The sequence below is a fragment of the Monodelphis domestica genome, chromosome 8 (genome assembly GCF_027887165.1).
Source record: "Monodelphis domestica isolate mMonDom1 chromosome 8, mMonDom1.pri, whole genome shotgun sequence".
NCBI classification, from domain to species: Eukaryota; Metazoa; Chordata; class Mammalia; order Didelphimorphia; family Didelphidae; genus Monodelphis; species Monodelphis domestica.
The window spans coordinates 88,032,554-88,049,660 of NC_077234.1; the positions used below are offsets into that span (position 1 = coordinate 88,032,554).

The following is a 17,107-nucleotide window of genomic DNA, read 5'->3' on the forward strand; positions in this document are numbered from 1 at the left end:
GATACAGAGAAAAGGTGGAGGGAATCTCTATTTTGGTTCCTAAAGGAAAATCACTTATCAATCATACCATGAGAGTGAGAGATGGGGGCTCAGGGCTACAGCAACACCAAGGACTGTTAGAAAGAAAAATGTTTCAAAACCAAGTAGAAGTTCTATACATGTAATCAGAAGGAACTTGATTCAACCCTTGCTTGGTTCTGTTTCTCTCTCTTATAGAAAGATAGATGGATAGAGAGGGACAGACAGATGGACGGATGGACATACTTGACCAAGACACTTCCCAGATGCCAAGCTGGGCAAAGTCCCTTTCAGCACTAATATTCTTTTAATTCTTTTATAGCTCTTTTCTCTTGTTCAATGTCACATTGAACATAGTAATATCTGTCCTTCAAAAGTAGTTAGGAACACTCCAATAGCATAGCTATACAAAAGCTCTAGAGCCTTAATTATCTCTTGGACTCAACTGCTAATGGTTGGCCACATTAACACTGGGGCCCTAGTTTACTGAGTTACTGTTTCTGATTCTGGAAAATTTCTCAAACTAATCTGACTTGCATTGCATATCCATTCCCTAATGTCTATTCCCAAATTCAATGACAAGTTCTCAGCCAAACTGTCAAAGTGGCATCTTTTAGCAAACACATCCAACATGTGTCAAGTCTAAGAACACACCAGAGTTCCAAAGTTAGCACCACACATTCCCCTGGAACTTGAAAAGAAGCAAATAAGTAAATACAATGAAATAATTTCCAGAAACTAACAATTCTGCAGTTTCTCTGAAGAAATATACATTTATCAGACACATTAGAATTTTCTTTTAAATATCTTCAATGGTTGAGATTTTCTTTAAATTATCATGATAACAAGTCTATCATACTAAAACCCCTTAGTGATTATTTCTATGGAATAATCAAGAAAAATTATAATACAAGAGAAAAAACAAGTTTAAAAAATTAATGTGGCTTACTAAAAAGTTCTTTAAGAACAGAATTTGACTTAATCACATTTCAAAGACAAAGTTATAAAATCCTGATGTTTGGGTTCCTGTATACAAAAATTCCTAAAATATAAGTGAAAGAAGCAAGATGGCCTCATGGCTTCATGGAAGTACTGACATTAAATTACTTAAAGAAATTAAGTGGGTAACAAAGATCATTTACAATCAAAGGAGAATTATATTTAGAAGAATAAGACCAGAAATTACCTATAGGAAAATTGACTTGATTCCTCTGCTTCAAGATAGTGTCAGAGCATTTTAGGTTTAAAGGAACTTTAGAGATTGTCTAGTTCATCTCCCTATTTCATGCATAAATGCTTCTTTGACATAAAAAGGCATCATTTACTCTCAGCTTAAATAGTGCCCAAAGAAACTCTCTGTTAAAACGGAAGTTAAGGTCTTAACTATTGTTCAATCTCTCCTGTTCCACAGGTATATTACGAAAGTTTGGTGACTGTGCCAAAACTTGCTTGAATTCATTGTCATTTTTTTATCTTTCTGAGTAATAATGCTAAAGAATTATAACCTTCCCTTTTAAACACCCTTTAAAAAATACTTGAGTTCTACCCATAGGATCCCAGGATACATTTTTTTTCTTTTCTTTTTTTAATAATATTTTAATTTTCCCCAATTACATGTAAAAACAATTTTAACATTCTCTTTTTTTTTAAATTTGAATGCTTCCCTCACTTATTATCCTCCATCCCAAGATAACAAGCAATCTGGTATACATTTGACATGTGAAATTGCATTAAACATTTTTTCCTTTAAAATATATTAGTCCTTTTGTGGAAGAAACCCCAAACAGAAAAAAATGAAGAAGAAAAATAGAGTATATTTTGGTTTGGATTCAGATTCCATTAGTTCTTTCTCTGGAGGTAGTTGGCAATTTTCATGATTCTTTTGGCACTGTTTTGGATCTTGTTTTGCTGAGAATAGCTAAGTCATGCACAGTTGCTCATTGGACAATACTAATGTTACCATGTACAATGTCTTGTTCTGCTTACTTCACTCTGCATCAGTTCCTGTATTTCCAAGTATTTCTAAAATCAGCCTGCTCATTATTTCTAATACCACAATAGTATTCCATTACTCAGCTATTCTCTAATTAATGGGTATCCCCTCACTTTCCAGTTCTCTGCTACCACAAAAAGAGCTGCTATAAATATTTTTATATAAATAAGTCCTTTTCCATTTTGTCTTTAATCTCTTTGGGATAGTTATGAGGTAGTACTGCAGAGTTTTAATTTGCATTTCTCTAATCAATAATGATTTAGAGCATTTTTCACATGACTATGGATAGCTTTGATTACTTCATCTTAAAAACTGCCTGTTCAGATGTTTTGACCTTTTTATCCATTGGGGAATGGTATTCTTGTACATAACTCATTTCTCTATGTATTTGAGAAATCAGGCCTTTATTAGAGACGTGAAATTTTTTTCAGATATGATTACTGTGTATTTCCCTTCATCCTTCCCCTTTGTCCTATTCTCTCTCCTTTCACAGACTCCAAACTCAAAAGTGCTTGTCCTCTGACCAACATCTCCCCTAGTCTGTACTCCCTTCTATTAGCTCTTCCACTTAACCCCCTTTCAATCCTATTTTCCTATAGGATAAGACAGATTTCTATCCCCAACTATGTATGCTATTTCTTCTTCCAATCTATTTTGATGAGAGTAAGACTTAAGTATATCCCTCCCTACCTCCCCCATATTTCAATCCTCTGTAAAAGCAATTACACATCTTTTATATGAATTCATTTTGAGGCATTATTTTAAAATTGTTTGGAAGACAATTTGTTAGAAATCAAGTGGGTCCCGCCTTTTCTTCACTCTCTTGACTGCCCCATCCTCTCTCTTCTTCTCTATCTTTATTTCCTTCAAACTTAATATCAGAAAACAAGGCATGCACATTAAAAACAGCACAATGTAAAGTCTTTAACCTACAAACCAAGAATAAACTCCTTTTAAAGGTTTAAAACAATGTAATTCATTTCCTATCAATTAAAATCAAATATTCCTCTGTGTGTGTGTTTTTAGACAATCTCAAATCATCTTATTTCTAGGTCATTCTGTCCTATAAATGTTAAGTATTGAGTAAATGTATGTTATTTCTTTTATTTCCCAGTTGGGGGGTTAAATAAGGTTAACAAAGATATTGTACCTGAATAAGTTTTACATGTAGAGCTCTGATTAAGGTCTACCCTGGGAAGCTTTCTCCTAAAGTGGTAAAAAAAAAAAAGGTAACTTGATCTTTTTAAATTTAGTTGCAAAATCAAAAGAAGGAAAGAAAGAAAAAATGAGCAGAAAATTAAGTAATCTCATCCAATGCTCACTAATAACTCAATTTAATGAAGGATGATTTCTTTTGGAATAAAGGTAAAATTTAAGCACTGTTAAAAATTAATTTTAAGAGAACTAGAATGGATCAATATGTTCAATCTGTTTATAATCTATAACTTAGAAACAAATTATATTCTCAAAGTTTGTCAGTCACTTAATTTGGAAGTTGGAACCCGTTTACCCATGGAAACTATTAGAAATCATAGTTGGCTTCACAGACTAACACACAAATCATATTCTACTCCTCTTGTGGCTGAAGTTTACTATTTTTTTTCATTAAATCCTATAAGTAAAATCATTTGTAACAAAACAGGAAAAGGAATTTCCTCTATTACTTCTAATGGAAGAATAGCCCAATTTCTCACAAATGCTTATTCCTCTTACTTGGAACCTAGTTCTTTCACTTAAAAACCCTAATTTTGAGAATAGAGGAAAATAGATGAGTCCTATTCTTCCATGCTCCAAAGAAACTTTGCTTCTTAATATCTGGCAAATTGCATTTCTACAATGACTTAAGCTAAGAGTTTAAGGGAAAAGCAGTATTATTGAATTAATTCATACCAATATGCAAATAGCAGGTTCATTTAGACCCTTATCCTTCCCAGAGGTGTCTGTAATTGTAAAGGAGATATACAAATATCTAATTAAACAAATGTCATTTTATCACAAAAAAGGTTTTTTTTTATTGGAATTAAAGAAATTATTCTAAGATGTGGGAAGGAATTATACCATATACAGGACAGTCCACTTAACTTCTTGTTTTCCCAAAAGAGTAACTCTCCTAAAATATCCCCAGCTTTTTCATTCTTTTCCCCTGCGTCCAAATTTAAGTAAGGCAATGCAGTAGAGTACTCCACCTGGAAAGTAAGGCCAGAGCTCATATTAAGCCTTGGATCTCCCTGGGCTGTTGTAAAAATCAAATGAAATAGAAACCGAGAAGCACTTTGCAAATCTTAAGGCACTATATAAAAGTTAGCTATTAATATCCAATGGCAAACCCACAGACTTCTTAGGGACTCGTTTTTGACAAAATAAATTTAATAATTAGAAAGGGTCATTTTAAATATGTATTCATTATAATTCAGAGACAGAAAATTAATAAATGAATGAAAAGCATTCTAAAATTCATACTATGTGCTAAGAAATGTGATAGTTATACAAAGAGAAAAAATTAAACAGCTTTTAAGAGGTTCGAACTCTGTACAGAGTTCAATGAAGTACATATACAAGGATCCAAGAATGCTAATGGGATAGATGTCAAAGTCTAAGGACCCTAATGGTGTACTAGGAGATCAGATAACTTCCCAGGCATTTGGGAAGCAGGGTCAGGTCAGATGATAAGACCAAGTTTCTCCATTTCACTGGAAAACTGGTGACTGCCATATCACCCAAGAGAATAGATCCACTAGCTCTATCAATTCTTGCTTCCCAACCACCTTGGGAAGGGTAAGAAGCCTGGTTGGAGGAGGAGTGAAGTAAAAGCAAGGGTCAAAACATATTCCCAAACTGCCCCATAGGGTCTAAACCAGGAGTCCAAATCTTAAGAGAAAGGTTTCTACTGTTGGCACTTCTTCCCACCTGAACCCAGGTAAAGTCCGGGGAGCCTGAGAATGTGGGGAAAGGAATAAAGGATGGCAAGAGAGAAGGATGCTCCTGCTAGCATTCTCCCTTTCTAGCCAGCCCCAGCGGAATCTTCCTAGATCTGCTTTCCAAATGTATCCAATCACTTGTTAATAAAGGAGAGAATAGTTAGCAGAATTGGGCTATTATACAAAACGGCAATATAATATAGAGGCAATATTATGGGGAAAAACATACCATCTATGTTATTGCACACCCCAACTATGTTAGCAGAGCTAGGGAGTTCAGGCATCCACTGCTTACAACAATATGGATAAAAGAATACTATACAAGGTTTAATTATTTAATATAAATGAATTTGTAACTAAAATGAAAGATTCATAATACTGAATTTTATGAGTTCCCTTACCCCAAATTTTGTGCTCCCTGCCTATTCGTGTTAGTTCATTGGTTATTAAGATTTTTTTAATTAGTTTTCCTAAAAAATAATGACTGTGTGGAATTTAGGGAAATATACGAAGATATATATATGTATATATGAACTAATGCAAAAAAAGAAAGCAAAGTCAAAAGAATAATATGCATGTAGCAGTGCAAACTAAAACATTACAGAGATCAAAACTCATAACAAATATAAAGACCAAAATTGATACACTCTTTCCTCTTCTAAAGAATAGTAAAACCGGGTGGATTACAGGTAAAGTAGGACCTCATTTTACATGAACTCAACACAAATGAATTCAGGTTAACACCATTAGCAATTGAAAAAAAAAGTCAAAAAATACATAAAATAAACATTTTAAATAATGTCCTTAAATCCACATCATTTTCCTAGGTGGCATTTAAGTCTCAGAGAGTTTTTCCAATCATACCCATTCTCATTCTGAGAAGCTTTACTATTAGTCATTATTTTGTTTTGCTCCAAACATTAGTTCCTATATCAGTCTTTCTCTGGAGTTCTTCCCTGTGACAAGTTGTGTCCATGTCAGAGCAATGATTCTCTTTAATTAATACTATTGAGTTATTAATAATGGCCCCAAAGCACAAGAATAGTGATACTGGTAACTTTGATGGTCTAAGAAATAACATAATGTTCATATAAGAAATACCTATTAAATAATGGGGTTTTCTGTTAGGTGTGGTTTTCAACTTATGGGGTCTCTGATTGTATTGGTCACATAAATAATGTTCTATAGTACTGCCTATCATATACACTGTCAAAAATAGTGGGTGTAATCTTTTTTTCCCTCTTTCATTTCATTCACTTTTTCATGCTTTTTTTTTGTTCAACTTTCCTTGGTACAAAGAGGAAAGGACATAAGAACTAAATGTTTTTTTTTAAGCATCAATAATACTTTTTTTAAAAACTAGCTTGTTTATTCTAATCCCCAGTCAACTTAGGACATAACCTACCTTTCTCAATTTTCTCTTCCACCTGCTAATGAAATTTTTGTGCTACAAAGGAAAAGAAAAAAAATAACAAACCCTTCATGGAATAATTGCCAACTCCATTAATAAATATATTCAGCTCAAAAGGCATCACAGACAGAAAATCTGATACTAGTAATAACTACTTTTTATTGAGGCTATCATTTTAAATCAACACTGCTTTCTCATTTTTCTTTGCATTTGATATTATGTTTTTCGAAACTATGGATGTCAAACTGTTCCCCTCTAGGGTAGAAATGTGCCCACATTTCCTAATAGAAAAACTTTTGAAAGAAGACAAGTAAATATAGTGGAAGAAATGTGGCAGTGATGAAATAAGCCCTAGGTTGAGCCAGAAGACTGGTTGTTACTTTGATTCTGGCACTAATTGGCTCAAAAATAAAAGCAACACATATTTATTGAGCTCTGACTTTGTGTAAAAAAAATCTTTAAAAAAATTTATTATTACAAATATTTACAAATCCAAACAAAACAAGTATTCCCACATATAAATGAAATCACAGATCTCTTATATGTTTAACTTACTTTTCTTCATATCTGTATGTCCCACCTTCTCTTTACTCTCCTCTCATCACAAAAGATATCATCATGGAGGGCCACCAAGTTAATATAAATTAAATAATAATTAAATAAATCTTTCATGTTTTATCTTTCTTTTCATTTTCTAGAGGTAACATTCCCAGGTTATTCTTATAATATTAGTTCCATGACTATGTATAACATTCTCCTGGTTCTACTTATTTCACTGTTCATTTTCTCATATATCTCTTTCCATGTTTTTTTTTAAATCAGCTTGTTCATTGTTTCTTATGGCTCAATAATACTCCATTCACAATCATGTACCACAATTGGTTTAGCCATTCTCCAACTCATAGGCATCCCCTCGGTTTCAAAGTTTTTTGCCCCCACAAAGAAAGTTACTATAAATATTCTGGAACATATAGAATCTTATCCTTTTCCCTTAATCTCCTTGGGAAACTGACCTAGCAATGATATTTCTGGGTCAAAGCATATATATGGTTTTATAACTCTGGGTTTAATTCAAAATTTCTCTCCAAAATGGTTGGATCAGCTCAGATTTTCACCAACTGTTATAAAAAAAATCTCAAAAGGAAATGATGTAGAATAATGGAAAATGGAGGTTAGGCATCAGGAAATCTGAGCTGAAGCACTAAGTCTACCACTAATCATCATGAGCAAATAATTGTATAATAATCTGGATAATGGAAGAAATAAAGCAAGAAAACTAGTTACATCTCTGTAGCCATAGACTAGGTCTGGGAGAATAATCACTCTGACCTAACAAAGTAGCAATGGGGGATTAGAAAATAAAGGATTCCTATTTTTAAAAATTGAGGAAAGAATTAACAATATTTGGTGAGTAACTAGACATAAGAATGAAGAGAACAAAGAAATAAGATTCTGAGTCTGGGGGAAAAATTGTCCATGATTATAACAGAAACAGGGTAACAAGAAACAGGAAAAGACCAGTAGACTAGAGGAGGACAAAAATGAAGAATTTTAGAAATTCTTATTATGATGGACATGAAATATATAATGGAAATGACAATGAGAGAGCTGGAGATGCCTGGCTGGCGCTCAAGAAAACACACAACACTGGAGTTGCTTCACTTTCCTTGCCTTCACTTTTCTTGGGCATAAGGTTAGACTAGATGATCTCTAAGGTCCTGTCCAATTCTCAGATTCTTGATTCTATAAAGAGCTATGGAGGTAGCCAACAATATGGAAAAGCTGATGCAGGAGCCAGAGGTGTTTGCAAAGCAGTTTCTTCCCTGATGAGTAAAGAAACCCTTAGGGGTTGTCACACATCACTCTTATAAATTATAAGCCCTCTAGTTCCCACTTTCACTAACACCAGGAGCATCACCCCCACATGGCATGTAGATTCCTTTTTAAAATATATATTTCAAATCGTACTTATTCATTATTGGCTAAAACTCATAGCTTAAAAAATTTACCTGCAATGGTAGCCTTGCTGAATTTTTTTTTTAGTTTAGGACTTGGGGGCATGTATCCCTGTTTTTAGCATTGTCAAATGCTAAAAATGACTTTTTCTTCCAAAGAATTCAGAAAATATTTAAATATGTGCTTAATAAAAACAACCATGTTCCATCAAAACCAATTGTTCAACAAGTGAAACTTTGGCTGTTGGGGGATAGAGGGAGTGGAATATCTTACCAAGGAGTGTTTTATTAACTGAAAGTGTTTGTTTCAAGCACTTCACAAAAGATTCATGAGCATAGACAAATATTGGATTTGTTTGACTAGGACAACCACAGATCAAAATTTAAATTCGTGATTTTATTACTCAGTTTTTTGAATTTGTCTTATTTTTAAAATACAGTAAAATTCTCTAGTTAAGAAAGATAGCTTGTAGAAATTCAGATTGTTCCAGAACTACCTTTCTATAGGTTTCTAGTTATTTGTGGGTCCCACTAGAGGGCAATAGAGGGTGCTTAGCAACCAGTCACTGTTCATCAACAAGGCATCTTTTTTTTGGTTACTAATATATTCAAGGTGCAAACCAATTTCCATTTTTAAATGCATTTCATCACTAAGTCCTTATTATTATGCCAAACCTAACATTTTCATTGTAAAACAATCCAGATTTTAAGTTAAGCATTACTATATTCATTCTGGTATTTTATTACACAAAAAAAAATTATCTGAATGCCAAGTCATAATGGCAAACTATGGCAATTAGATTGTCTTTAAGGAAAATTTAATTTACTTTTGAAGAGAAATCCTCCCCAAAACTGCCCCTCCTCAAACCTACAATGAATAGGATAAATTATATAATTTGTTTCCAATGCATAATTCCTAGATCCTAATAAAGTTAATAAAACAAAATTTGTCTCCAAAAACTAATGATTGTCAAAATTTAACTTTTGAAGCCAAAATAGAAAGGCACAAAACATATGGTAAACACTAAAACTGAGGACAAAACCCTAAACCATGAAAAAGTCAACAAACATTTCTTAAGTGCCTCATCTATACCTCTTGACTTCCCTGGTTTCTTTCCAAGTTCCAACTAAAATCCCATCTTCTCAAGGAGACTTTCCCAGTCTCTCTTAATTCTAGAGCCTTCCTTGGTTAATTCTTATTTACACCACAAAGAACTGCTTTGTACACATTTGTTTGCTTATGTATTCCATATTCAGTTGTGAGCTCTTTATGGGTAGGAACTGTTACCAATTATCTAAAATACATGTTAAGTATTTGTTTTTACTAATGACAATTTCACTCTATGTATTGTAATGGCACAGTTCTTTCTACAAAATAAGTCAAAACCACTCCTCAAAAAAAAAAATCTTCCCAAAAAATGCCAGTAAAACATCAATAAAAATTTCAATTAGTCTTAGTAATAATAATATTACTGAAATAGGGCTGTGATGTAAGGATACAGACTATAACTCATCCATTCTTGCCTATCCCAGAACTATTGTTCAAGTACTCCCATAATTTTTTAAAGGGGGTGAAGAATTGGTCCAACATTCCATGGATCTTTCTCACTCTTTATACTAATGAAACACAAAGTAATCCAACCATTTTCCTCTTGTCTCAAGACCAACCCAAACCCATTTACAGGAAGGTAGTCAATATTTAGCTCCCACTGTCATATGCTAAAAATGACAAGCAAGGGTCTTTAAAAAAAGGATCCTTGGGGGCAGCTGGGTAGCTCAGTGGATTGAGAGCCAGGCCTACAGATGGGAGGTCTTAGGTTCAAATCTGACCTCAGACACTTCCCAGCTGTGTGACCCTGGTCAAGTCACTTGACCCCCATTGCCTAGCCCTTACCATTCTTCTGCCTTGAAGCCAATACACAGTATTGACTCCAAGAAGGAAAATATGGGTTTCCAAAAAAAAAAAAAAAGGATCCTTTTAGCTACCTTTGTGCTCAACTTTTCCACAATTGTCAAATTAATGAATTTCACATGATTCTTTTAGCTAATAAAAGCTAGAAGCTGTTAAGTTGCTGCACATGCACAGACACAAACAAAATAGCATGCCAACTCCTATAGAATAAGAATCTCCAAGAAATAGGAATTAAGAAGATTTTTAAAATCACCTAGTCAACAAATATATGTTGTCTACTCTGTGCAAGGCAGTGTGGAGACTTCAAGTAAATACCATACTTTTCATTAAACTCAAAGAGTTTACAATCTAGTTTGGAGAAACAAGACATAAACATACAATAAGTTAATTAAGCAACCACAACAACAAAGGGCAAAAGGCAATACAAGTCATTGTGCATCGGCAATGGGAGAGGTGGTGGGAAGGGGGAGGGAGGAAAAGAAAATGATCTTTGTTTCCAATGAATAATGTTTGGAAATGACCAAATAAAATAATGTTTAAAGTGAAAAAAAAACAAGTCATCCTCCAAACAATGCTATATGTGGGTGGCAAGGATCCCAGGATTATCCTAAATAGTTTATAGAATTCATAAAGTAGCTGAAAAAGTTCTGAGGCTAAGGAGAAAGAAGGAAAGAGGTGCATCTTAATTTTTATGAGGAGAAAAAGTTTACATTTCTCCACTATTAAGGCACAAAGCTATGTCTAAACAAAATGAGGAAATAGAAAGAATGTGTCTCAGGCATCCTTCTAACATCTCATATTGCAAAAAAAAAAGAGAGAAAGAAAGAAAGAAAAAAGAAAAACCTAAGAGTAGTGGTGGTCTAGAGAAAAGGGTACTAAAGTCTACACTGAAGCATCTTATCTCAGTATCTTTTGCTAATTAATGATCTATATCACAAAGCAATCAAAATATGAGTGATGATGACAATAATAATAACTAGTGTTTTATATAGTTTACAGTTTGAAAGGCACTTTAAAAACTATTTTTATTCACACAACAATCCAAAGAAATGATGCTTTATTCCCATTTTAAAGATGAGGAAACTGGAGCAATTTCTCAATCTTTAGTCTTCTTGACTCTTGCCTTTTATATTAATTTTTTATTCAGTTATATATGTTCTTGTGATCTCCCCCAATAGAACACAATCTCTTTAAGCCTAAATATTGTTCTGTTCCTTGTATTTGTGTTTTCAGAGTCTAATGCCCCTGGATTATGGTAAATACTCAATAAATGCCTACATTTGGTTGACTAATCCTTACCAGAGCAGCTTTAGCCTCACCTCAAGCTATTCCAAAATGATACACCTCTCCAATAAAATCTTTTATTTCCTCAATGTAGGAAATAGCTTAGCTAGACATTAGGATTAAAGCAATCTGATTAAACCAATTCATATTAATGTGTGAATTACTGACATGGGCTCTTAACCTTCTAATGGCACTGTAACTTTTTCTGAAAGGTTACTCCTTACCTTAAATTAATTTATAATAGGTATATCCATACAAAGATATAAAAAAGTGAAATGCAAACATTTAGGCAATTTCAGGGATGCTAGGTAAGGGGAGAATAGCACAGGGCAGAAATTCAGGCATGCCAGGAATATGACATAGGATTTCTTGCTTTCCACATTTTCTTTTCCTTCTTGCAATTCAAGATTCTAAGGTTTTCAGAAATCTTTATCAGAATCTAGAAGATGAAGGGTGTGAAAAACTTGAAAACAATGAAATGAAGATAGAAAAATCCACAACTCAAATTTGAAGATGATACAAGTCATGTCTCATCTCTTCTAGATCCCAAAGACAAAGAGGCAAAGTTCTTGCCTCTTCACTCTTACATCTTTGGGAAAAAATAAACCAAAAAGTTTAAATGAATAGGCTTTTTAAAGTTGCACTTTTCCAAAAATAAAGACAAATCTAGAGACAAATCCCACAGAATGCTATTCTAATCAACTTCATGCCTACATTATTCTAAATGGATCCTTCATCTCATCAAGTCTATAAGCACTCATTAAGTCAAAATGTAGATCAAAACACATGAAATATATAACAAAAGACAGCATGGTGTATAGCAGATGGAGCATTGGATTTGGAGTAAGGAAGACATGATTTTGAATCCCACCTCACTATCTTTTCTTCATCTATAAAATAATAACTCAAAGTCCCAAAGCAAGCAGCAATAGATCTGATATCATAAATTCTAACTCCTTCAGAAAACAATCCCAGATACAACTCACATTTTACTTCTAAAGATTAATCTTAAGGCAATGGCTCAAGATTTACAAATATGGTATAAGTTGTATGTCAATATCTCATCTTCTAAACCTCATTTAGGGGAATAGGTAAAACTGTTAAAAGAATGGCTTCATATAAGCTTATTTTTTTTATTCTCATAAATAGTCCACAGTTAAAATGGTTTGCTAGGAATTTTTAAAAAACAAAACAAAGTAAAGCACTCTATAGCATACTAACAAATGACTTCTCTCCCTCTTTTGTTTGTTTGTTTTTTACCTACCAGGAGCTTAAAATCTACTTGAAAGGACAACATAGGATGGTTATATTTAAACAGGACACCTTATAAAGTGCCTAGTCCAAATCATTTTCATTGTACAAATAGGAAATTGAGGCCAAGAGAGATGAAGTAACTTGCCATAGATCAGATGGGTCACAAAGCAACAGAGCCAGGATATGAACCTAAGGTTTCTGATTATATCTATTAATCTTTTTTGGGTAATCCATGCTGCCATGTAAAATTATTTAACCAAAAATACAAAACACCTATATTTTTGAACAACTATAAACTACATTAGGAGAAACAGTGAGAAGCATCAGAAGAAGGAGTTAGACTCTAATTAAAATTGTTTTTTAGTTACTTTTTACAACAACAAAGTCACAGGTCCAATTTTTGCCTCTGCCTCCTTTGACTCTGAAAATAGGGATGGACAATGATTAGCAGGATATATCTGTCAAGAGTAGAGGCAGGAATACAAAGAAAGTGCTTAATAAATTATTCCTGTTTGACTCTCAACCTCCTTATTGGCTCTCTTTTTCTCATCTATATTATTTGTTGTCAATATTCCTTATTATGTCAAATAATCACAATGCACTGTGCATTTTTGCTTCCAATGGGGGAAATAAGAGATAAAAGGTGTTTAGAGAGCTGAATTATCTCAAATCATCAAGAAAAATAATATACTAAACAGAATTATGCCTTTGGTCAGCACCTATGAGAAAGAGCAACTTAAAATTAAATATTAAAGGAATCCCTCCATAAGTTTTGTATTATATCATCCTCAAACTTCACATTCTCTAATTTGACCAGATATTTAGTGGAATGGTCAGTGAAATAACTGACAGGGATAACAATAATTATAAATACCATAACATTCAAAGATATTTTGGAAAAATGTTGGCAAAGAAGAAACAAACTTGAATGAGATATACAATAATCAGAACACCATTACTGAACTACAAAGTTTGCCAACATTTTTCCAAACATTTGAAGAGAAATTGTGAGTTCAAGGCTGTCCAGGTTACCCTGAACAGATAAAAATAACTACCTCAAAATTCATTTAGCATTTCAATCTCTCAAAAAAAGTATAGGTTTTAAGAAGAATAATTTAAATATAGTCATCTACCTTATCTTTGTCTTCAACAACATCTGCCAATATATCATCTGGGTCCAGTATTCCTCCATCCATGTACTCCAAATGATGAATTTTCACCCAATCACCAGGATCCTACAAGTAAAAGTCACATTTTTAAAGAGATTTTAAACACACATTTTCAATTCATTTTTCAAGTGTTCACTTTAAGATAAATAGAAAAACATTTTGTCTTTCATATCTTGTCTTAACTTTTAGTTTAAGCCAAAAAGATTAACAAAAGTTTTGTGGAAATTAGGAACTATTAGTGATTAGCTATTATAGCCAAATTATTCAGAAATCGACAAGATATATACCAGGGGAATTTTCTATAATCAACAATTTAATCTAGTATACTTTAAAGAAAGGCCTTGGGACAATATTCCTGAAACATGCCTTTAGACTCCCCAGCAAGATGACAATGATGTCATGAGAGGGTCCTGAAGCCTAGAACTTCATAGTCCTGTAGTTACAGGGCATGGTGGCAGTAAGTCAAAAAAATAGAGAGAGAATGAATTCAACTCCATCAACTTTTGAAACATGTCTCTGCATTTCCTCCTCTATTTTTAAGATTGCTTATGGTATTAACAAGAGAGAACTAAGAGTTACCCAGGAAAGATTCTTAATTATGAGAAAGAGGGTCCATATTTTTTAGAAATAAATCTAGAACACAAAAATGTCTTGAAAGTTCTCTTAGAACTGTGAAGGAAAAAATATTTTAAGAATAACTGACTAGATAAGTCTTTCTGATGAAGACTAGCAGCTGACTGAACCACTACTTAAAACTATAAAGGATATGGGAGAGTTTGAAAAACTGAATTTTTTAATCTAAAATTTGACTTTCGATACAGATTTTTAAAAATGTTTTAAAACTTAAATTAAGGGAGTAATATGTTCATATAGTTTTAGGATTTGGTAATCAATTTTTTAAACAAAATAATTCAAAGTCAAATATATCAAGTCAGAAGAGTCAAAACAGATAAACATTCTGTTTAGGTATTCTTATTTCATATGTCTACCATTTCACCATAAGCAAGAATGAATAAACTAGTGAGAAAGAAAATATTTAATCCTGAATGGCAACAAAAAAGTTTGTGTGTGTGTGTGTTTATACACACACACACACATAAACATATATTATATAATGCATTTTGATATTAATATTTTACATATTCAAGAAAGACAGTTCAATAGCAATTCATATTCAGCAAATATAATAAAAGGTGCTAAACATATAAATGTAGATGTGTATGAATTACCCACATGTTTACATCTACACACACACACACACCTCAAGTACAAATAATCTTCAACATTACATACTTAACTTTCAAGACTTCCAAGCATTCTTGTGATTTTATTAGTAATATTTTTCACTTTCACAATGGCAACTGTAGCACACACTATGCTTAGTAGACAAAAAAAAAATGAGATGTGCAAGTGGGTGGAGAAACTGGTATCTTATTAGCACTTCATTTGTCTTGTTCACCCTACTATTGAAAAGCACTCCCAGTGCATTCACTATATTCAGCAACCAAAGTCCCAGCAATTTCTCCCTTGGTTTTCAGAAGGCAGTCAAGGGAAAGAGGTTTACAAAAGTATAGTATATAGTAAAAAACATCCTTACACTGCCATCTGATGCAGTGAAAGGTTAAAAATATGTTTTTGTCTTAAGAATTTTATTTGCTATATACTATTTATGATATTGTATATTTCATGTGTTAAGAAAAGTAAAAATGCTCTGAAATCAATTTTTTACTGGCACATTAGAACAAAAGGTCAGAATTCTTGCAGGAAAATGTTTTGCATGTTATAAGTTTTATTTTGTATACTCTATGGGTTGTTTTATGGTTACTGTGTTAGAAAAAGTGCAAATTATGAGAATTAATATTGTTATAAAGAATTATATGTAGAAAAGTCTAGTTTCGACAATCTCTTGTTAAAGACTACAGTTTTTGGTGGTCATGAGATGAGAACCTAATTCCCTATTATTACCCTTACATTCACTTCATTAATATACACATTTTTTACTTTCAAGTCATTTTCTAGTAACTTAATTATTAAAAAATTTGAGGTTTGACTGTATATACAATACTAAAAGAGTGAAGTTAAAATAAGAAACACAAAATTTACCCTGACTTTTATACTCATAAAATTTTAATCATTCCATTTTGTTTTGCATTTATTTTCTTTATTATCTCAAAAGAAAATTGATCAAATATAACACACTGTTTATATATTCCTTTTTCATATAACAGTCACTTAAATAAAACTTACAACTTTGGTTTAATAAAGCACACAGAATGTTCTACTTGTATCACATATGTATAACCTGAATATTTATATAATTTACATTATTGTTTTTGGCAATATTTCTTATAGGTAGAGTTATTTTTCAATACAGTAAATCTTGATAGTGACATTCAAAGTACCTTTTAAGCATGATGGAATCAACTGAGAAACATTCTATTCTCTTCCAAGTATATCCTTTCCCAAGATTTTGAGCCAGTTAATTTATACACAGTTGCCATTATGAAATAACTCATATGCAGATGGAAATTTTAAAATTAAATTTATATTAAACTATGTTAATAAACTGAAAGAGAGAGCTAAACACAGAAACATACATCACAGAGGGGGGAAAGTACCAATATGGTAGTAAATAATATTCATAAGTCATTCCAAATAGACCATAGAATCTATAACTACCATTAGTTCTAACAATAGCTATGTGGTGTGTTCACTTTAGGGAATTAAAATTTTACTTTAATACTAGTCTTACTATTTGGTATAATTTTCAAGAATCAACATTTTACTCAATTTGTGAATCATTAACAACTAGTCAAAATAAATATATAAATTCTGAGATTTAAAAAAAACAAGATTCTGATAGTTATAAAAAGGAAGTAATGAAGGAATTCCTATAGGAATAGCCTATGATGCAAGGAGAATCCTAAGAACAACTGATACTGGCTGGGAAAGAATCAGGGGAATTTCAAATGTATCACAAAGAAAATGTGAACTTCTATGTGAGGGCTCCAGTTTTCTACCTGCATTTTCCTATTAATGATCTATTATAATATTCTTTATGTTCTGTGTTTAGCTCTAACCTTCATTCTTTTATCACACTATACCAAAAAATTTATTTCCATAGGGCTGCATCTCTAATTATATCATGATAGTCAACATGAGCACAGAAATCCATTCAAAAACTTCATTTACA

The 17,107-nt window shown here is 32.5% G+C and overlaps 1 protein-coding gene across 1 annotated transcript in view; it reads right to left on the reverse strand.

Moving 5' to 3' along the window:
• PARD3B (par-3 family cell polarity regulator beta) overlaps positions 1 to 17,107 on the reverse strand; it is a 1,280,476-nt gene that overhangs the window by 1,120,280 nt on the left and 143,089 nt on the right. The window contains exon 2 of the mRNA XM_001365888.4: positions 13,879 to 13,980. Coding sequence (XP_001365925.2) covers positions 13,879 to 13,980 — 102 coding nt within the window. The remainder of the gene's footprint in view (positions 1 to 13,878; positions 13,981 to 17,107) is intronic.